This window comes from Rhinolophus sinicus, linkage group LG12, assembly GCF_036562045.2.
Source record: "Rhinolophus sinicus isolate RSC01 linkage group LG12, ASM3656204v1, whole genome shotgun sequence".
Classification (NCBI taxonomy): domain Eukaryota; kingdom Metazoa; phylum Chordata; class Mammalia; order Chiroptera; family Rhinolophidae; genus Rhinolophus; species Rhinolophus sinicus.
The window spans coordinates 3,082,592-3,104,454 of record NC_133761.1 but is presented as its reverse complement, the minus strand read 5'-3'; the positions used below and the strand labels follow the sequence as shown (position 1 = coordinate 3,104,454).

Genomic DNA, 21,863 nt, shown 5'->3' with positions numbered 1-21,863 from the left:
ACCGAGACAGCCTCCGGTGGGCAAGCACGTGCAGCAGGGCCCTTTGCAGGGGGGCTTCCTCTTTGGTCTTCAGAGACAGTTGGCTGTGAGCCATTGCGGGTGTTTCACAAGAGGAAAGGTCGTTCGCGTTAGGGGCGCAGGGTTTTCTGTGGTGGCCGTTTACTTGGGACAAGTGGGAGTCCACGGGGTACTTTCTGGGGTCAAACTGCCATCACCCTCCTTGTGAGGGTGGGCAGCTGGGGCAGACCATTTCCAGCTCACACTTGTACATCAGAATTTGTGTAAGTAGCCACCCATCCCCCATTTGGCTATTTCGAAACTCAAACCATCCAGACATTGAAAGAGGTGACCAGTACAGGTGGGAGTGATCTCCGAGGTCCCACATGCTGACGAAACATCAATTAGCATAGTTTCCATCAGCACCAAAAATGGCAGCAGCAGCAGTAATACCACAGTGACATTAAAGCTGCTGCTGCCGGCCGGCCGTCCACACTGTACATGTACTACGTGCCGAGACTGAGCACTTCACGGAAGTCAGTGCCTGGAACTCATCCCCACAGTAGCTGTACAACAGACGCAACTACCATCTACGTGTTGCACCATACGACGTGAAAGCCCAGAGTCAGTAATTTGCCCAGAGGTACAGGGTTTGCACATGAAGAGCGTACGGGGCCCCGAGTCTGGCTCTTCATGTCCTCACTGCACTCAGCAGCGCCTGTGTGCATAGCAGTCCTGGGACGGCAGTCCTGCAGCTCAGTGTTTTTATCCTCACTTCACAGCGGCTCACGGGCACAGATGGTCCGTGACTCTCTCATGGCATCAGTGGTTTACGTGGCAGGGTGAGGCCAGGGGATGGCAGCTAATGCCTGCGTGCCCAGCCTGGCTGGCCCCTCCCCTGGGGTCTCCGCCTGCAGCCTCCGGCAACCCTCCCTCCCTGGGAAAGCACTGCAGCTGCTTCGTCTGCCTCACAGGGGACAAGAGGTCTGCACCGAACCAGGGTGCTGGGGGCAGCAGTGGGCTAGCTCAGCTCCCAGGAGCCCCACCTGGCTGCAAGGCCCAGGTTGTATCCCCGCCCCCGATTGCGCTGATCTGAGCAAACAGCACGGCAGGGACACCAGCCCACTAAACTCTGCTTCTCTACAATTCTAGGCTGAGTTCAAGATCGCCCCAAAGCGGGACTATCACAGAGTAAGGACTTCCTCTGGAAATGCCCCCCGAGAGTACTTCCCTCCAGAATCAACCCTATGAGGGTGACCTGATGCAGAGTTCACCCCAGCGTTCGGTTACCCAGTTAAGATGGCAGATCCTTGAAAGGCCAGTCTGTCCTCTGGCTGCTGCCGGTGGGGACGTCCTACAGCTGAAGGAAGGGGAGGGAGGTCTTGTTGGGCTCCCGCCTCAGGAATAAAGGGGGGTAGGAGCAGGGCATTGGAATTCCCAGGACCTTCTAATAAAGGTAGCCAGAGACAATGCCAGAGGGAACCCCAGAGAGTTCCAGAACCTTCCCTCTGCCCACAGTTGTCACATGTCCAGCTTTGCTGGCACTTTCTCGCAGAAGCCCAACAAGTCACTGGATCTGCCTCATTCACAAGACTGCTTCTCTGTAAGGAGAAAAGTCAGGACTTCATCACCTCCACCTCACCACTGCCCGCTGGGCAAAGGACCCACAGTGCTCTGTGTGCCTCGGTCCTTTCCTGAGCCCTGCGGGCTTACCGGGGAGACAGCGGGGAGACCTTCCTCCTTGAAAATTCGCCCTAGGGGTTTGAAACACCCAGGAACAAAGGGACCACTAGGGTGTTGGAAAAACAATGGTCTCAAGAACCAACAGACTGCAGCTTCAAATCCTGCCGCCAATGCTTGGCCCTCAGGCCTTGGCCAAGTGAGTGACACGCTCCGAGTGTCAGTGTCACCTGAACACAGGGACGAGGAGCCTGCCTGCAGGACTGGGGCTTCCAGGACACGGGCAGCTGGGCAAACTGGTTTTAGACGGCCGAGGTCACAGCACCAACCACGTCCTCTGTGTTAAGGGGAGGGGGCTGCTTGCTGTGTATTCTAGCACACTGACTAGCGGCCTCTGGAGAGGTGTAATGCTTTCCCTGTCTGAGAGGGTAACACCTGTGTGACTCTGTACATGGTTAGGGTGACCACGCCAGAACTGCAGGCAGACACATTCTGGGAAATGTCCCATTCAAGTCATCATGAGACCCACACATTTCATTAGATGGGCTCTTATGAAAATTGTGACCCCCCAAAGTCAACCTGACCTACACAGCTCATGTTTTAACATCACCTAATTTTCATATCACAGGCCACCACCCCGCTGCAGTGACACACCCTCCAAAACCCTCCGGTTGTGCTAACCATCAGCTCTCTGTGGTGGCTTTGAAAAGAGGGAGTCAGAGCCCCAGGCAGCCAGCATGTCCCATCAGGAAGTCACTCAATTCTCTGAGCCTCAGTGTCATCATTTGTAAAACAGGTTCGTGCAGCTTCCTGGTGAGAAAATGGATGTGGACATGATTTGTAGAGTATAAAATAGTATTAACATTCCAGGGGTTTGTATTCTATTGAGAATGAAGAACACTGTCTCATGTCTGTTGGGTGGGTCAATGAAAAGTGAGGAAAAGATGGGCGGATGCCTGGAAATGGGGAGGTGAGGCACAGGAGATTTTAAAAGGGAGTATGTGCAGCTCAGGACCCACAATCAAGTAGGGAAAGAAAAGAAAGGCAGGAAATGAAAGGAGGGGAGGAAGGAAGAGGGGAAGGGGCGTGCGCATGCGTGAGTCCCGGCTGACAGCAGCACTGAGAAATACTAGGACTGTTATTATCCTCAGATGCTCTTCAGATCATTTTGGATGAACTGAAGAAAGGAAAGGACCCCTCCAGCTGTAAGCCAGCCCACCTGGACACGCTTTCTAACAACAGCCTCCAGGCTCCCTGAGACTCTGAGGGTGACAGATATCCTCCTCAGGGGACAGAGAGCTCTGCCACCTCACAGCTGGTGACTGCCCCTGGGGAGAAGACCTCACTGATGCGGAGGGCGCAGAAGACGTCATTTGGTGGATGAAAATGGAAGAGCAGGCTGGTGTGATGGTAATGACACTTAACATTTATGAGCACTTTTTACAAATATAACTCATTTATTTTCATTAGCTCATTTCATCAGTGCAGCAACCCTCTGAGGCAACTGCGATTACAGTCGCCAATTTATAGATGAGCAAAGCAGGGGTTATAGGGGTGGAGTCACCGCCAAGTGTTACACAGCTGCAAAGTGGCTAAGCAGGGGTTGGACCCAGCCAGTCTGGGTTTAGGGTCCACACCCTTAGCCTCCCCTGCCTTCCTAGCCCAGCTGGCCAGCAGTCCAGCATTTGCCCTCCCCATAAATGAACTCAGCCCTGGGTCTGTGACTGGTCCCTTAGACTTGGCAAGTGCTGGCCTGTCACATGGAGCTGGGGAAACGTGCAGACTTGCCTATTCCTGCTCTGCCTGGGGCTGTGAACTCCACTTCTCCAGTGTGTCCTTCAGCACCACGGACAGGGTCTGCGGCTCCTTTACTCACACTCTCAGCATTTTGCCCCCAACCTACAAGGCTGTTGGAGGGTGCAGAGGAGCTCAGCCTATTTTACCCTAAACCCTTTAATTATGGTAAAAATAGAAGGCCCTCAACCACAGTTATCCAACTCGATGACCATGAATAATGCACATTAACGCACAGGCTAAGAATAGGAGACGGGGGTGCTGATTCAGCCAGCCATGAGCAGAAAGGGACCCAGCGCTGGAGGCAAAGGACATAAACTTATCTTAGAAATTCCATACATACAAACTCACGCACACACGTAGCTTGTATTTCATGGCTCAGATGCTCTACAGTGCAGTCCTTATATAAAGTAAGGTGAGTCGCACGGGAATGTGGTTTTTGAGGGTCAAGGGTCCCCAGATGTGAGCACTGCTTTTGGGGACGGGCAAGAAGCTGGCACGGGCCAGCGCAGTACCTGCAAGTGGGGCTCTAGAGTCAGACAGACAGACACAGCCTCTGCCCCACTCCCCCACAGTGACCTTGTATTACCTTGGACATGCACCAGACTCCTTGAAGGGGCTGCAGGAGACTGATACTCACACACTGAGCAGCCTGGTACATATCTAGAGGTCAGTAACAGGCTGACATTGTGATTTTTTCCACTGCATGGCACCTTCTTTGAGACAAGGTCACTGGACCGTTCCAGATAAAATCAGCAAGTGTTGGCCATTGAATTCTGATGGCTGCTATCGCTAATGGCCCCATCCTACCCTTTCAAAGAATCGGGGAAATAAAAGAGTGCCCACTCTGCCTTGCCATGACACATATGTCACCCATGCCAGAGACCCCCGATACGCAGGAGCTTCGTATGGTTCCTGGAGCCCTCCCTTGGTCACTGCTCTGAAAAGGAGTCACCGAGAGGGACACCCACATGCAGCAGAGTGCTCTCTTCATTCCCCACCCACCTCGCAGTCCAATACCAGCACCACGAAACCTTCTCATCTCGCAATTTCAAACAGAGCCCCCCATCCCCCACACACACACCTCTGAACGATACCAAAGAAAAAACTAGCTCGGGGGGGCAGTACCTGTGCTTTCTCACACTGTGGACGGCACAGGGTGTGTCTGTCGCGTTGGCATCAGAGCAGTGTCACTATGAGAGCAGATCTGTCCTGTGCAGTGGCCCAGGCACTGCGGTGGCTGCGTCACAGAGAGGACCTGCGGTGGCTCAGATGGGGACTGAGCAGGGCACGGCTGAGCGGGATCCTCACTTCCATGACACGCACTACCGGCTCCGTCCTATTAGCTACACAGCGGCCAGTGATCTTTCTGTCTAGACTTCATCCCCTAACCCCACCCACCTTCCCTCTCAGGTGCACATGGCTGATTTGATCACGGTCCAAAGTTCATGACCCTCATTCGGCCCTCTAGCCTGGCCCTAGCTGGGTGGTTGGTATGACTCTGAACAAGGCAGAGCTTATTATAAACCACTTTGTCCTCTTCCTACAGCTCCTTACAATGAAAACATCAATGTGTGTGGGTGTTTCCCTAAGTCTCAGTGGCCTTGGCCGTGAAATGGGGATAATGGTGCTTCCCAGCTGCACTCCTGGGAGAAACGAATAAGAAAGGGCCCAGGGAACCTGCTCCGTGCTTGATGCCTCAATGGTTAGAAGGTCAGAAGCATCTCTCGGATTTTTACAGGCAGAGGGGAGGGTGGATGTGCAAGAGGGAGGAACCGATGACGGGGAGGCGGGAAAATGGACCCAGAGTTGGCAGGAGACACATGGGGAGGCGGGTCACTTGGGGCCCCATCGCGGCAGATGGAGGTGCCCTCCAAACACACAGGATTTCATCTGCCAAGGGACACGTGGTGGCTGAGCAGTGTTCACAGGGAAAGACAGCAGCACCATTTTAAAATCAAACATGAATTCACATACTTGCATGTTTGAAAAGGGACAGTGTGCTTAAGCCAAAGGAAGGCATGTGAAGCTAAGGAATTCTAGGCGCCCACTGTCCCTTTTTGGCAGGTAGGTCCCTGTCATGCAGGGTGTCATGTGGGGTCTCTGCTCCCGCTCCCCACATAAGAATGCAGGACATGGTGAGGCCCAAAAGGAACACAAACAGAGCCATAGACAGGGGAGTCACACCACTATATTCTCGCTGGCGGCTGGGTTGGAGACACAGGAAGCCTGCCCCACACAACGCGCAATCGTCGTTTGCTTCTCTGCCAACCACCCCACTTGCTAACTGCAATCCGCACCTGCTAGCTTAGCCACGGCAGTTATATCAGTGGCCAATGGCTAACCGGTTACAGCTGATGGCCAACGAGTCACAGATGCTGTCCATCTCCTACCCGAGCCAGCATCTTTCCATGTGAGGCTGAGAGCCTGGAAACTGCACTCTGGGACTCTGTCCCCACAGGCCCCAATGCCCCGCTAGCTGGCGGCCTTTCCTGAGAGGCGGATGCTGTAGGGTCAACAGCCATAACGGGGAGAAGCCTGTTTTGTCCAACTGCAAATCATCAGAGAACAGGAAGCCCTGGGCTTCTGGGGACTTGGAATAACCAGGTGCAGAGTCGGCTTTTCTCAGACCTGGGGGCCAAAGTGCCTCAGCTGCCTGCTGTCACCTGGCTTTCTCACGGCGCTCCTTAATGTGACTGTGCTGGCCGTGGCCTCTCTTTCCTCCATTTCCAAAGGGCACCTGAATTGTTTAGCGTCACGGTGAGCCCACCCACCAGGCCTCCCACTGATGCCTGTGGACACTCAGGTGCCAGCCCGCCTGTGGCTCTCGCAGCCTCTTCAAGACACTCAGTGGAAGTTTCTGGGAAGACAGAGCAGCCTTGGCTACTTGTCTGGCTCAGATTCCTCTTTTACCACACCTGTCCTGTCAGGTTCATGGTCACAGTGGAAACTGAAGAAAACCATAAACGACAAGCCACCGACGTCTGTGTGACCTAAAATTCCGTCTGCTCCTGAGTCGACCAACCCAGTAAAATTCAGCTGAGTTTCTTATTTGCCCACTATTTTTTCTGGTGCACCACGCTGTGAAATCCGAGCACAAAATCCATAGGAAGTTTTATTGCCATATGGATTTCTGTGAAAATGCTTAAGGAAGGGTTTTTGGTGGTGGTTGTTTGGAGATTTTTTCCCCCCTCGCAAATGCTGAGTAATGAATTGCTGACCGAAGCAGGGCTCTACGGACATTTTGCCCCAATTCCATCTGCTGTGGGTCTCGAGGGCCCTCACCGTCCATACACTGTGGTCCAGACTGTACAGCCCTCTCCCTCCTCTGTGCTCATTACTCTCCATCCAGAGAACCTGAGCACCTGCCCTGCCCCCTGGTCTAGGCCAGCCCTGCCTGAACGCCGCCTACGTCCACACCAACTCCAAGGGCAATATTAACACCCGCTGCTGCTCTGGAAGAAAACAAAGACCCCGGCAGGAAAGGTGCTGCTTCCTGTAGCTGAGCCACTGGAGGAGCTGGCTCAGGGGAGCCTTGACTGGCCTGGCAATGCCCCTTCCAAGGATCCATTTCCGGCTGACTTCTGAGTGTCGTCTTCACTCTCCCGGTGCCAACACATTTTGTGGCAGCAGAATAGCAGGGATTTCCAGGTGTCCGTCCTGCCAGCCTCAGGCCCAGGGGAAGGAGCACGTCTATAGACGTCCAACCCAAAGCACCAAGCGCCTCTGGTCGGAACTGCATGTGCCGGAGTTGATCACGTGCTCAGGGAGCCCAGTGCCCGGATGGCTGAGACGTGATTCGCACTCGTGCTTTCTCCAGCCATCACCTACCAGGTGCCCTGCTAAGTTCCATCCATGGACACACTCAGGTCACCCTTACAAGAGTGTCTTGTTGTTTCTATGACCTTCAGTGTACAGGAGAGGAAACTGAGGCACCAAGAATTGTAATGACCTTTCCGAAGTTATACGGCAGGACAGGCAGTGCCAGATCCCCAAAGCCTGGCCCTCAGCCACCGCCGTGTTCTGCCATCTGGACCCCAGTTGTCACCACGCAGTACTGAGCAAATCCCCACGCTGGGAGAGAGGGCTCTTCCCTCCAAAACCATACTGATTATGGATCTCACCCCTAACAACTGTGTGTGTACTATATTTAAAAGGATGGTCATTGTGTTAAGAGCCGGTCTTTGCTTAGATGTTTACTGATGTGCTCATGTAGCGCCATGCAGAGCAATGAACAAGACATACAAAACATCCGAAATCCCCTCCCCAGTGCGTAGGCCGTGTTCACTGCACACGCGCCTCGTGTGTGAGCACATGGGCCTTCTACTCTAGTTTCAAGTGCACTGGGTACGTGCACATCTCCACAGCATAAGGTCTTTGCAATGTTCGCTTGTGTCCATCGGCTTGCTTTCATGCAATTTCCCATCAGGTTGCTCCCGTGTTTCGCTGCGGTTGTATTTGTAAAGGGTACTTATAAAGAACAAAGTCATAAAGCTTATGGTCATTTCCTTTCTGTTTTCCCGTCAGATGAGCTGTGCTTACATTAATTCCCTACATAGGCTTTGGTTCCGTTTCCTAAACAGCCCCCAGCAGTACAACCCCAAGCATCCTAGGAAACCCTCAAAGTGCCTTGCTGATGTGACTGCTGTCGGCCTCCGTCCCCAACACCAGGTGGCCTGGGTAGGGTTTCCTGACAGTGTCTTCGCCCTCTGCATGTGTAACAGCACAGGGGACAGAGGTGGCACACCCTGACTCGCTCAAGGACCAGTATGAAGAATCACACTCTTAAAAGATGATAACCTCATGACCAGAATTGGTGTGCATGTCTCCTCTCCTGAACGGGTGGATAGGCTCCTGGAGGGGGGTCCAACCCAGGTTCTACAGCTCCGTGAACCGACCACTCTCCCACACGCTAGGTCTGTAAACACCATCCATCTAAGAATCACGTGTCACTCTTATAGATGTTAGCAATAGCTTCTAGCAACAAAAGGAAAGGAATGAAAACAAGGAACAGGTTTTTAGGAGCACCCACCGTGTGCCAGGGACTAAGCCAGGTGCTTGCACGGCATTATCAACCTCCTATAATCCCCACCACAGCCCTCGGTGGTGGGCGCCAACGGCCAAACTTTACAGATGAGGGAGCTGAGGCCCAGAGAGACACTAGCCAAAGATCACCCAGCCACTGCAGACCTGGGATCCAAACCGCATCCACCCAACTCCCCCAAATGTGCTTTCTGTCCATCACCTGAGCCCACGTTTGAGCAACACCGAGGCTCCCTTTGCTCTCTGATCTTCCAGACACCACGAAAGAAGGCCAACACCAGACCTGCTGGCAGAGAGCTCCCAACGTCATGCACGTGGGCAGGAGGCCTGCGGCGGAGCAAAACTGGAACACACACTCTGGCTTCCAGACACCAGAGGGCGCTGTGGGTCCAGGAAGGGGGACGACTCACAGGTTCCTCCCTGGAAGGCTCTGGTTCCCCTGGGGCAGAAGAACCCTCAAGATGCACAAGGAAGCTCACTGGAAACTGCACGCTGTGGCCTCGTTTTTTGTTATTTCTAATTCCTTTTCTATTTGGGGGGCTCTCCAGTAGATTCTGTAGTCTGCGTTTCCATGAACCATCACTCACCCGGCGCCCACCCAACACAACCTACACCCACCTCCTCACTGTGCTTATTAATTTTCTCATCATGGAAGAGCCGAGCGCAGGAGGGGCACGGAGGTCCTCACCCCTCCCTGCTGTCTCTGATCCGACCCAAACTGCTCCCAACCAGCCCAGAGCACTGGCCATGCGCCCTCACCATCCCTACCAGACAGCACAGAAAATGACAGAGCAAAAAGAGCAGCGTCACCAGTGATCAGGGGCCGCTGTGCCCGCCACGGTGTCCAACCCTTTCTCCCTGAATCCTCCCAGCAACCTCGTGGTAGGAACTGTTACTACCCAGCCCAACTTTACAGAAAAGGAAACAGGCTCAGAGCAGCCCAAGGACAGACACACGGTTCATATGCAGTGGACCCACATTTGAAGCCGCTCGACTTCAGTCTGCGGTCCCGCTACTGAATCGAGCTGGTCTCAGTCCTGGAGGATGGAGGGCTGCAAACCATCGTATTGGATGCCAGTGTCTCTTGGACACTTTGAAGGAAGGTCCATCTCTCCCTTTCTCACCTTCCATGCGCCCAGCACCTTGGCTGTGGGCAGCTCTTTTAGGGCATCCCCTAAAAGGCTGTCTCCCTGTTCTACCTTAGCCTGATTTCATATATATAAAATTGTCGGAGATTTGCCCCCAAAACCCCGTGGTGAATATGGGGTGGGAGGGGTACCAGAGAGGAGGGTAGCTTCCAAAATGAGGGCAGCCCAGGAACATGGCACCATGCAGTTTTGAGAGTTTGATGGGGGGCCCAGGAGAGGCAGCGCTGGGGTCTGGCAGAGTCAGGAGGCCAAGTTCTCCTGCAGATGTTTAGCTGTGTGATCTTGGGCCACTCACTCACCTTCTCTGAGCGTCAGTTTCCTCAGTTGCTGGGGAAGGGGGTGATTCAATCAGCCCTCCAGCTTTCATTCAACTTAGTAATAGCCAGCGATTGTGTTCCCTAACCATCTTACTGTGTGACCTTGGGCAGGTCACTTGACCTCTGAGCTATGTCCACCTCATCTGTGAAGTGGGCACAGCAGCACCTGCCCCTGAAATGCTGTCTCAGTGAGACATAAAGTGTCTTGCACAGAGTCTGTTCCTCACAGAGGCGGATGCACAGCATCACAGTGGTTAACCACTACACTGAAAAGACAAAAATAAAAACAAACATAAAAACAAAACATAGCCAGAATCAGAGTAACCTGACACCTGGTGCCGTAGGCTGCAGTCCATCCACCCCCTGCCCTCTGTGATTACATAGGAGAGACTATCGTAGCACAGAAGCCATGTTAAGCCCTCCACGTGCCTTAGGCACCAGTGGCCTTCTGCCCTGTTAGGACTGTCGGTCCCCTTGACCCTCCTGGCCTCACCTCACGCTTGGGAGGAAAGCAAAGCCCCGTTCAGGAAGAGCGCGCCGTGGGCTCAGGCTGGGGGTGGGCTCATTACCAAATCTCCGCGCTGTCCCTGCAGGGCCTTTATGCATCATCTCATCCCACCCCCTCGTTTTTACACATGAGGAAGCAGCGGCTCAGAGAGGGAGGTGACTCACCCCAAATCACACAGCTAATACGTGGCAGAATCTAGACTTTGCTAAAAACACCCAACTACAGAGAGAGTCAACTGAGGACAGAGCTGAAAGGGCCAGTCTGTTCAGCTGGCACGTCTCTCCTGCCAGCACTGCACATGGAGAGGGGATGTAACTGTGACCCTGCATCTTTAGGTCCTGAATGCGGCTGCAGGTGGGCTGCGGGCATCAGGCGAATCATGTTGCCTGTCCTGAGCTCGACCAGAACGGAGGGAGGCAGACACGTGCTGCTGCTCAAGGGAGAAGGCGGCCTGTCCCTTCCTGCCTGGTGACATCAGCATGTCGGTCAGAGGACAGGCTGGCAGCGCCCACCAGCAGTGCCCAGACTGAGCGCCTGGCCTCAGGGCTCCGGCAGCCCCGGTCCTGACACCCAGGGACACCTCGGGGACCTGGGAAGGCCTCTGCTCTGGTTCTGGGCTCACAGGACCCGGGCCAGCTACAACCATCAAAGCAGCTGCTGAATCTGAGCGTTGGGTCTCAAGTGCTGTGCTTTTAAACCACAGAGGAATCATGGGAGGCGGCTGCCATCACCCCGTTTTAGGTATCAGGACAGCCAGACCTGCAAACTGATGGCAAAGTCACTGAAAGGTGACACCGTCTGTGCACAGCTCATGCCACACTGTGAGTCACGCTCTCTCGCCACTGCTGTGTATTCTCGTGCAGCAGAGTGTGTGCGTGTGCGTGTGCGCGTGCCTGTGCTACTGACAGGGGTACGATAAAGTGAAGTTTATTGTGGAATAAATGAAGACATGAAGACATGTAAGGAAGAAAATGAATACCTTCCACAGCTTTGCAATGCGCAAACCACCATGGCTAACAACGGGGGTTCGCCTCCAGAATCAACCCCCGTCTCAATCTCCCTCTCTCTCACACACACCGTGTACTTTCTAGGTCAGTCATTATTCTTCGGAGTTTGCGCCCTGAACGCCATGCATTATTTAGCTGTACACTAACTTATTCTACCCTTTGCTCGCGATGGAGCGTCATGGTTGCTTCCAGTTTTCCTCATAAATTACTGTGAATGAAGGTCTGTACTTGTGCATATCCTTGATTTATGTCCTTAGAATAAATCTCTAGACGTGAAAGTACTGAATAAAACGGTACCTACAGGGAGAGAATGGGCAGGCCACGTGGAAGCTGCCTCCATGGTAATTTAACTGAGTGGCACCTGGTTTATCCCACCCGCCCTACGCCAGGGGCTGTGTGAGCTCCCTGAGTAATGGTCCTGCCTGGGGGTCTGAGTCTAAGCACCGGACGTGCATTAAGAAGTTGTGTGGCTGCCTCTGCCGGGAAATGGGGGTTACATTTTTAACCACTGGTGTGAGTGCAAAATGGCATTTTTAGTGACTCTACTTTTTATTTCTCCCCATGGGTGAACACCTTCAGACAGCTTTCCTCTTCAGAAGGAACCCCCTATGTTCCAGGCTCACTCACGTTACAATGAAGGTAAAGAAGGTACATACAACGTTCAGATCTGGAGTGAACAGCCACAGGCCTCCCTCTACGCCTGCCTCGTGCTGCCGCCATGCGTGGCTCTGTCTCTTGTCATCTCCCCTGGAAACTTCTGCAACAATCTCTATTCCCCAGACTCCTCTGGTCTCCCCCACTCCTCACATTTATGTGGCACCTGCTATGCCCACATTCTCCGCACTTCCGACCGCGGCAGACAAGCCCTAGCACATGTAGGAGCTGAACGTCCTGCATGCGGTGCCCACTCCCTGAGAGCACTGCTGGGAACCTCTGCACGGGGCCCTGGGAGCCCCCGCCGCCAGCCTGCACGAGCACGCCCCTCCACTTCCCCACCGCGCTGTGCCCTCACTCTTCCCGTGGCCTGGGAAGCCCTGATCGACCGCCATGCATGCTTCACGCCTCTGAGCCAGGGGAGGACACACGCTGCAGCCGGCACCCCGCCCTGGTGACCTCTGCTCTCCCACTCACATTCTCACTGGCAACGGTAGCACACACATCTCCCAAACCCAAATCCCCCACCCTGTCCGCTAGCCACCTCCACCCATAGCCCTTGGAGGAGTGTGATAAAAGAGAGCTGCTTACCTTTTCACCTTTTTCTCCTGGGACAAAAGGTCCTCTGCCCTAGAACAGGAAAGCAAGCAGAAGGCAAAGGTTGACAACGGGGCACCCCCAGGGCATGATATCACATGTGGCAGCAGCCCCCTTGGGGTGTGAAATGGCCGATGCTTTGTCATCAGCTCTGCCCAGCAGCCTCTCAGAGATGGTGACTATTATCTGCTGAGTGTGGATTCTCATGAGTATCACCTCATTTAAATTTTCCAACAACTCAACAGTATGGTACTAGTTTCTATCTTCCTATCAGATTTACTGACATACGAATCCACATACCTATTCAACGGGTGTTTAGTATATTTACAGAGTTATGCGATAATCACAATCGACTTTGAAGCACTTTTGTCACATCAAAAAGAACTCCACACCCATTGGTGGTCACTCCCCCGGCCCCCAACCCCTGCCCCAGGCAAACACTAGCCTATATTCTGTTTCTGTGGGTTTTCCTGTTCTAGATATTTCAAAAAGGAAGTCAGAATATGTGGGCTTTTACGATAGCTTCACAGCCAGTGTTCTCTGAGCAGTGTTTTCAAGGGTCATCCATGCTCTGGCACATATCAGCACTTCATTTTATTGCAGAACAAAGTGCCATTGCATGGGTATAAATTTTATTTATTCATTCATCAGGTGAGGAATGGTTGGGTTGTTTCCACTTTTTAGTCATAATGCACTAAAATGCTGCTATGAACATTTGTGTACAAGTTTTTGTATGAACGTACATTTTCATTTCGTTTGGGTATATACCTAGGAGTGGAACTGCTGAGTCCTACCGTAATTCTGTTGAACCTTTTAGGGACCTCCAGACTGATTTCCAAAGCAGCTGTACCATTTCACACCAGCCATGAATGAGGGCTCCAATTTTCCCCATTCTGAGTTGTTCTAACCATTACTGAATGTGAGGCATCGAAGCCTCTAACCATTGTTAATGAATCATCTATTTCTCCTTTTGATCCTGTCTGGTTTTGCTTCGTGTGTTGGGGCTCCGTTTTCAGGTGCACATGGAATTGTTATATATTATTGAAGGACTGACACTTTCATCATTATAAAATGCCTTTCTTTACTTCTATTAATCTTTTTTTGGTCTTAAAGTCTATATTATCTGATATTAGTATAGTCACTCCAATTTTTTATGTTTTCTAATTTCAAAATATATATTTTCCTTCTTTTTACTTTTAACGTATTTGTATCTAAAGTGTGTCTCCTGTAGACACAGTATGGTTGGATCTTGTTTTTATGTCCAATTTGAAAATCTCTTTCTAATTTGTTCAATACATTCACATGCAATGTTATTATTATTATTATTTTTTAATTGGGGAAGGGGAACAGGACTTTATTGGGGGACAGTGTGTACTTTCAGGACTTTTATTTTTTCCCCAAGTCAAGTTGTTGTCCTTTCAATCTTAGTTGTGGAGGGCGCAGCTCAGCTCCAGGTCCAGTTGCCGTTGCTAGTTGCAAGGGGCACAGCCCACCGTCCCTTGTGGGAGTCGAACTGGCAACCTTGTGGTTGAGAGGACGCGCTGCTCCAACCAACTGAGCCATCCGGGAGCTCAGCGGCAGCTCAGCTCAAGGTGCCGTGTTCAATCTTAGTTGCAGGGGGCAGAGCCCACCATCTCTTGCAGGACTCGGGGATTGAGCTGGCAACCTTGTGGTTGAGAGCCCACTGGCCCATGTGGGAATTGAACCGGCAGCCTTCGGAATTAGGAGCATGGAGCTCTAACCGCCTCAGCCACCGGTCCGGCCCTGTTTTGTTTTTTTTAAGGAGGGCGCAGCTCACAGTGGCCCATGCAGGAATCAAACCGGCAACCTTGGTGCTACCAGCACCATGCTCTAACCAACTGAGCTAACCGGCCACCCCTGAAATGTTATTATTGATATAGTTTACTTTTTGTTTTCTATGTCTTCCGGTCTTTTTTTTTTTTTTGGTTTGTTCTTTTATTCCTCCTTTACTGCTCTCTTTTGTGTTTTCTAGTGCAACATTTTAATCTCTTTGATAATATTTTCACTACATATTTTTGGATTATTTTCTTCGGGGTTGCTCTTGGGTTTACCATCTACATCTTACCTTATCAAGATCTACTTCAGATTTAGAACTTACTTCCAGAGAAACGTATAAACATACTCCTCCACAGCTCTAGTCCCTCATCCCCCTTTCCCGTGCTATCATTGTTACACCTCTTGGTTCAACACCCACTGACACGCTGTCACAAGTGGAGTGCACTGAGCTTCTTGAATGTGCAGACGGCTGCCTTTCATCAGACTCGGGGTATCTGTAGCGATATGTCTCTGAATACTTCTTCTGCTCCTTCCTCTCCTTCTAGAATTCCCATTAAGTGCACACTGGTCTGCTTCATGCGGCTGCACTTTTCTCTAAGGCTCTGTTCATTTTTCTTCATTATTTTTTCTCTCTGAACTTCAAATTACATAATCTCTATTGATCCATTTTCAAGAATGCTGACTCTTCAGCCAGCTTCAAACCTCCTGTCGAGCCTCTGTAGTGATTTTCATTTCAGTGATAATTTTAAACTCTAGAATTTCCAATTGGTTTTTTTCCCCAACAATTCCTGTCTCTTTATTTATGTTCTGTATTTGATGAGTTATTGTCATAATACCTTCCTTTATTTCTTTAGGAGTGGTTTCTAGTTCTTTGAATATAGTCGTAAGGGCTACTCGGAAGGCTCTGTCTGTTCAACCCGACATCTGTTGGATGTCGGGGTCTGTTGCCTGCTTTTTTCCCCTGGGTGTGAGTAAGACAGGCGTTTCACTAGACCCCATCCCCCCAATCTGACGTGAGGCTTAAATGAGCCTTTAATAAAGCCTTAAATAAAATCTGTAAGGCGCGTCACACAGCGCCAGGCACGCGGGACGTGCTGTTCTATGTTAGCAGCTCTTCCTATTTATTTTGCACGGAGCAGGTGCTTCCCACCTATACTTAGGACAGAGACACAGGCATGTGGGAAAAGGACGGCACAGCAAGTGAGCGTGAGCCTCAGATGAAAGCAGACGCAGGATCCGGGCTCTGTGACCGTGGGCAAGTCATTCAAGGCTGCAAATTCCGTGTCATTCCCATTAGAGAAGTGACAAGCCTGTGTTTATAAAGTTGTTCTAAGGAACAATGAGAGAATCCACAGGGAGTGCCTGCGAAGAGCAGCAGATGGTGCAGCTATGGTATCGAGCTGATGGGGGATGATGACATCGGGTACAGAGGGAACTGCATTAGCCAGGCTAGTTCTTCTAGGGGCGAGACTTTGTCCTGTCGCCTAGGGTTTCCCTCTTAGTACTGAGAACCTAAAAGGAACTAGTTAGAACCACAAACAAATACAGCTGTCATTCACTGAGCATCCTCTATGGGCAGGCATGTCACAGACAAGGTCACTGTTATTTTGTTCATTTTGCTAATGGAGCAAATAGGCTTTCAGAGGGGCTAAGAGACCTGTTCATGATCATACAACAAATAAGGCTGGAGTGAAGAATAATTACTGAGATCCATCCGACACCACACTTGTGTTCTTGAGGCCATGACGCCATGTTGGAGGGTGGGGGTAGTGCTTCCGCCGAGCCAGGCAATAATACCAGCGACAACAGTATTTGCTATGCTCCCTACACTGTTCTGAATCATGTACACAAAGGAACTCATTTAATCCTCAGAATGCTACTGGACAGTTAACTTTATCACCCCCATTGTACAGATGAGGAAGTCGAGGACAGAAAGGTTAAGGACTTTGGTGGCGCCAGGATTTGCTTCCTAGTCATTTGACTCCTACGACCCTGCTCTGAACCGCGACTTGTTCATCTCGGTAAGTCTTTCCTAACCCACCACTGACTGCATTCACTTATCAGCGGAAGGATTCACGGACACAGTCCGTTCTAGGCCAGGCATTGGGGACACCGTGATGACAAACCACAGACCAGGACATCAGGGGTCAGCTGATGCGGGGACTGAGGAAGTGCCAGTTATGTGGGTGCACAGAGGTGGTGGGGCCAGGAAGGTACTCTGGAGAACCACTCCCATTTGAGGTTGAATGACGGGAAAACAGGAGTCAGGCTGGAGGGGGAGGTTAAGGGGAAAATAAGGGTGGATGGAGGGCAAGCTTATTCCTGCTAGAGGAAAGAGCATGTGCGATGGCCAGTGTGAGGAACGTCCAGCTTCCGTGCTGGCCACTGCCAATGTGAGAGGACAGAACTCCAGGGCTGCAGGGGGAGTGGTGAGGGCTGGGGCCTGTCCACGGGCCTCCGGTGCCCATGCAGAGAAGCTTGGGCTTCATCGAGGGTAGGGTGGGGCTCAGTGCCTGACCCCACCAGCGGGTCAGTGTATTCTAGGTGACATGCATGCTTGGGGGAAAGCCCTGAGTCTCCCACCCCAGCCATGCAGAGAGGCGGGCGGCCCTTCACTCACCGAGTCGCCTTTCTCTCCCTTGGGTCCAGGAGCTCCAACTGGCCCAGTGGCTCCCATGTCTCCCTGAGGAGTTGAAACCAGAGATGAACACTGTAGGTCCTGCAACAGGGCTCCCCGACACTGGCTGCCCACTGCCCACGGTGCCCCGGCTCCCAGCAGCAGCTGATGTTGTCACCACCAACTACAAAATGAGGCCATACTTCCCACCCCCGGAGGAGGAGGAAGCATCTGAGTAATTTCCCAACCTCTTAAACCAGGAATTAGGGACATCGTGAGAAATTGACTGGATGAGAGGATCGCATGCGTATCCCTAGGCCTGGCCTGGCCAGTAACCAGGGACCCAGAAGGGGAGTCGGAGCCCCAGGTTCAAACTCCAGCTCTGCCACTTAACGTGACAGTATCATTGCTCTTTGGGCCCGAGGCCCCGCCTCTGTGAAATGGGCACGCCATCACGAGCACACACAAGATTAAGAGCATGAAGGTGCTTTGAAACCTTCTAAAGGTCAACCAGGCTCCCCTGTTGAGCCATTTGTATGAGGGTCCTGGACCTTCCTAACTGTGTGTGAAGAAAGGGAAGGGAAGGTGGGGGAAAAACACTGTCTGCAAGGGAAGAAAAGATTCACCAAGGACCGCGTGGGACTGCAGCCCCGATCTCCTGCTGTCCCGCGAGCCCATCCAAGGCAGGCTCGACGGCAGAACACACGACCCTCAATTGCTTCTATTTTTCTTCTCTCTGGGTGTGCAATTTCATCTCCCCGTCCCCATCTCAGACTTTACGCTCCAGAACAAATAGCTATTTTGTCTATGCTGTCCCCTTGGCCCGTAACGCCTTTCCCTGCCTTTCTCGTCCCACGCAGCCCGTGCGTGCTCCCCACTCAGGCAGGGCCACCCACAGGGGGCACCCTGAAACTCCCCAGGAACTTGGAGGCTGCTCCCCAGCAAAGGCGCTCTCCATGCGGCGTTCCTCTCTGGCATGTCTCTCTTCCCACCGGCAGTGAGTCCTGGGGACAGGGCTGTCTGTCATTCACTGTCATGTCCCACATGTAGAATGGGCCTTGGCACCCAGGAGGAAGCCGGCCATGACAGTGGACGTGACCTCAGCGACATCGAGGTAAACGGAGCCACTGGGAACCACAGATGTTTACTCGGCCTTAACCATGGCTGGGACCATTTGGGGACGCTGGGGCCAGGACTGCAAGTCAGCTACGTGGGGACCAGGCTTGTCTCCAAGTGGCTGTATCCATTTCCCTGCTTAGAATTCCTTCCCTCCCGCCTCGTCTTCCTCCTGGTATTGGGGGTCGGGCTCTGTGCCCACACAGCCCTGGATCCGTCCAACCTCAGCACACAGTCACGCCACAAACAACCACTGCCTCAGATAAACGCATTCTACTTATAGGTCCGCAGACCCCCAGGCATCTTTTCTCTTTTCTCCATCTGGCAGCTCAAGAGCTGGGCTTACAGCTCAGGGTGCTCAGTGCGGCAGAGAGCCTGCCCTCCTCCTCACAGTGGCCACCTGGACCACCCCAGGCTGCTGTCACTCAGCCCAGTGTGATTGTGTGTGTGTGTGACAGTAAGTGTGATGGTGTGTGTATGATGGGATGTGTGTGTGTGTCATGGTGTGTATGTGTGTGACGAGGTGTGTGTCTGTGTGTGTGTGATGGGTGTGTGTGTGTGTGTATGATGGGGTGTGTGTCATGATGTGAGTTTGTGTGTGTGTGATGGTGTGTGTGATGGGATGTGTGTGACGGAGTGTGTGTCCACACTCACCATCCTATTAGAGTGGGGGCAGAGGGGAGAAGGATGAGAGAGGAGGGGGACGGAGGCACATGCAGAGGCAGGATGGAGGGAGAAGGGAAGGACTAAAGGGACCTTAGCAGGGGCTCAGCAGTGATGGGGTGAATGAATGTGACAATTGGTAACGCAGGGATGGGGGACACATGGATGGAAAGAGGAAATCAGAGAGAGAGGAGGGAGGAAAGGACAGAGGGTGGGAAGGCGGGAGAGAGAGATGGGAGGTGGGAGGGAAGCAGGGAGGAGGGGAGGGAAAGGCAGGGAAAAGAAGGGAAGGGAGGGTTTTCTCTAGGTGTTTCTGCCAGGACGCTGAACCCCTCTTTCAAAGGCCAGACCAGGCAGTGGCTCCTGGATGCTGCTGACCTCTTCCACTAGTGCCTGTGTGACCACAGTAATTCATGGCTCTCGGGGTCTCAGCCTTGAGACCAAAACAATGACCGAGAACACAGCCCTGTCCGGCTCTAGGATTATAACCTGGGGAATGAGGGAGAGAGACGGGGCTGCCACGTGACTGAGGAAGTGGGGCCCCACGAGGAAGCACCCGGCTTGGAGCAATTCGTGACTGTGGAAAACTTGTGCAGAAAGAACTTCATGCAATTTAAACAGAACAGTCTAAACAGACTCTTACAAGCCCAACCCCCCGGTGTCGGGAATACAGAGGCCTAAAAGGATTGAGCAGAATTAGCTGACCACTGAGAGCTGAGCCTGTTGGAAGAAACAGGCTCCAAGGGAGGGCTTATGTGCCCTATTCCTTTCTTGCTCACATTTTCAGACTGACAAATGGATGTTCTGAGCAAAGAGACCCAGAGGTTCCAAATTGTATGCCACTTGCTCTATCCTTCTATGCCACGAAGCTCAGAAGCAGAATCCTGCAGGACAGAAACTGAACCCGCCGAGTTTTCTTCCTTCCACACGAGCAAAGCAGACGGTTGCTCGGGCCTAGTGTCTGCCCTCTGCAGTACTGACCTTTGGGCCCGGGAATCCCAGGGGGCCATGAGAGCCCTTCTCACCCTGAAGGAAGAAAGACAAAAGCAATGAATAAGGTTCTGTTTTCCTCTCCCCCCTTCTGTCTTCACTTGGTTATCCACCCCACGCGCTCCTAAGCCAGGATCTTTGTAAGACACGTGCTGACCAACGAGCTGGACCAGGTTTTGCGGAGCGAGAGCGAGGCAAGAAAGGCCGTGAACTGCGAACCGACACAGGGAGTTTGGACAGCACTTCCAAATGAGCCATCGGTGGGACAGAGATAGAGGCAAAAAGGTGGTACCCGATGGTCTACTTTACCTGAATATGCCACCCCTTCAATTAAAAACACAAAAACAAAATAAAAAACCATGTGGCCTGCTGAAGGTTCATGTAACTATTCACTAAAATACAAAACAGGGCATGTCTACAGGCTGTTTCTAAATGTAAGCACAGTTCACTTTTTAAACATGTGCTATTGGTGTGAAAGATCTTATTACTGGAGGTAAACATGTGACATGCTAAGTTGCGGGTACATGTAAATGCCACCCTACTAAAAACAAATGTAACATGACTCAGACAATTGTACAGGTGTAAATCTCGTCACAGCCGTGAAAAGCAGAGGGACGCTTTGTCCATTTACACCGCACCATCCATCACTACGAGTGTGCACGCCCGTCAGGGCCGCACTGAGCTGCTTCAAGAACATCGCTTTAAAACTGCGTTCAGCGACGCCAGGTGCACAAGCAAGTGGAGAGAAATCATCTCTGGGTGCTTGAGCTCACGCAGCGCCCGCTAGGATGCCGCGTGCGGACCACGACGTGTGGTTTCACACATGGAGACGTGGACCCAAGGCATCACGTAGACCTAAGGAAATGATGGAAATGTTCTGTGAACTGAATCGAAGATTCAAACCGTCGGAAGCCAAGTCGGCCCATGGCCAGAGTTCTGCCTCCCATGACAGAGTGCTCAGACTTCCTGGGGGGTCCCGTGGGCTACATTTCCTAAGGAATTCAGGGTGCAGGAGGGAACAGCAACCCCTTTTTAATGAAGTGTTTGTGGAAGGTCTTCCATGTGGCCTCTTCTGGGGGCACTGAGGGGAGACGAGGCCCCCCTGTGCCTGAGAGGTTCTCGGGCAGGCCTGGAGGTAAGCTTCCATTGCAGGGCTCTTGAGGACTGTGTCCTGTGTGTCTTAAAACCTCGGTGCTCAGCACACCATGGGCGTTTAACGTTCAATGTCAAAAACAAGGGATGATTGAGTGAATCCAAAAAGTGGTTACCAGGTCCTACCAACCAGAGTCTGAGATTGAGAGTTTGTCAGTTTATTATAATCTTGAAGAATGAGACCTTGTCCTGCCATCGAGAAAGGGACAGTGTGTTCCTTTATCCCTCCCTCCCATCTGTCTGTCCGTCCATCCATCCATCCATCCATCTATCCATCCATCCTTCATACCCTGATCCACTTATCAAGTCACCCTTTATTTAATAATATCAGGCTGTATATCACTAGCTGAAAACACAGACATGTCAATATTCAATCTCGGCCAAAAAGAACTCATCTTATGAAAATAAAGACAAGTAGACATGCTTAATCTAATGTGATAACTGTCATGGTTGATGGACGCACAGGCAGAGAAAAGGGTCACAGCATCTTGGAAAGAGCAGGTGCTAAATGCAGTTATTGAATGGATGGATGGTGAATAATGAAAGGAAGGGAGAGAGGGAGGGAGGGAGCGAGGGAGGAGGGAGGGGGCAGGAGGGAGACCTTACAGACAGTAACGTGCTCAGGAAGACTTCCTGGGTGATGTGCTCAGAGGAGAGCAGGCCCTGACCCACAAAGGCGGGAAGTGGGGAAAGGTGTGCCAGGCAGAAGCTCCATCTGCAAACGCCAGGAGGAGAAGAATCACGACTCCCCTAGGAACCGGAAGTTCCCGGCTGGCGTGGGAA

The 21,863-nt window shown here is 52.1% G+C and overlaps 1 protein-coding gene across 2 annotated transcripts in view; it reads right to left on the bottom strand.

Annotated features, from left to right (window-relative positions):
* Positions 1 to 21,863, bottom strand: part of COL22A1 (collagen type XXII alpha 1 chain) — a 200,560-nt gene that overhangs the window by 114,958 nt on the left and 63,739 nt on the right. For both annotated transcript variants that reach the window (XM_074316437.1, XM_074316438.1), the window contains exons 10-12: positions 19,920 to 19,964; positions 17,163 to 17,225; positions 12,740 to 12,778 (exon numbers count right to left, since the gene is read on the bottom strand). In XM_074316437.1, coding sequence (XP_074172538.1) covers positions 12,740 to 12,778; positions 17,163 to 17,225; positions 19,920 to 19,964 — 147 coding nt within the window. The remainder of the gene's footprint in view (positions 1 to 12,739; positions 12,779 to 17,162; positions 17,226 to 19,919; positions 19,965 to 21,863) is intronic.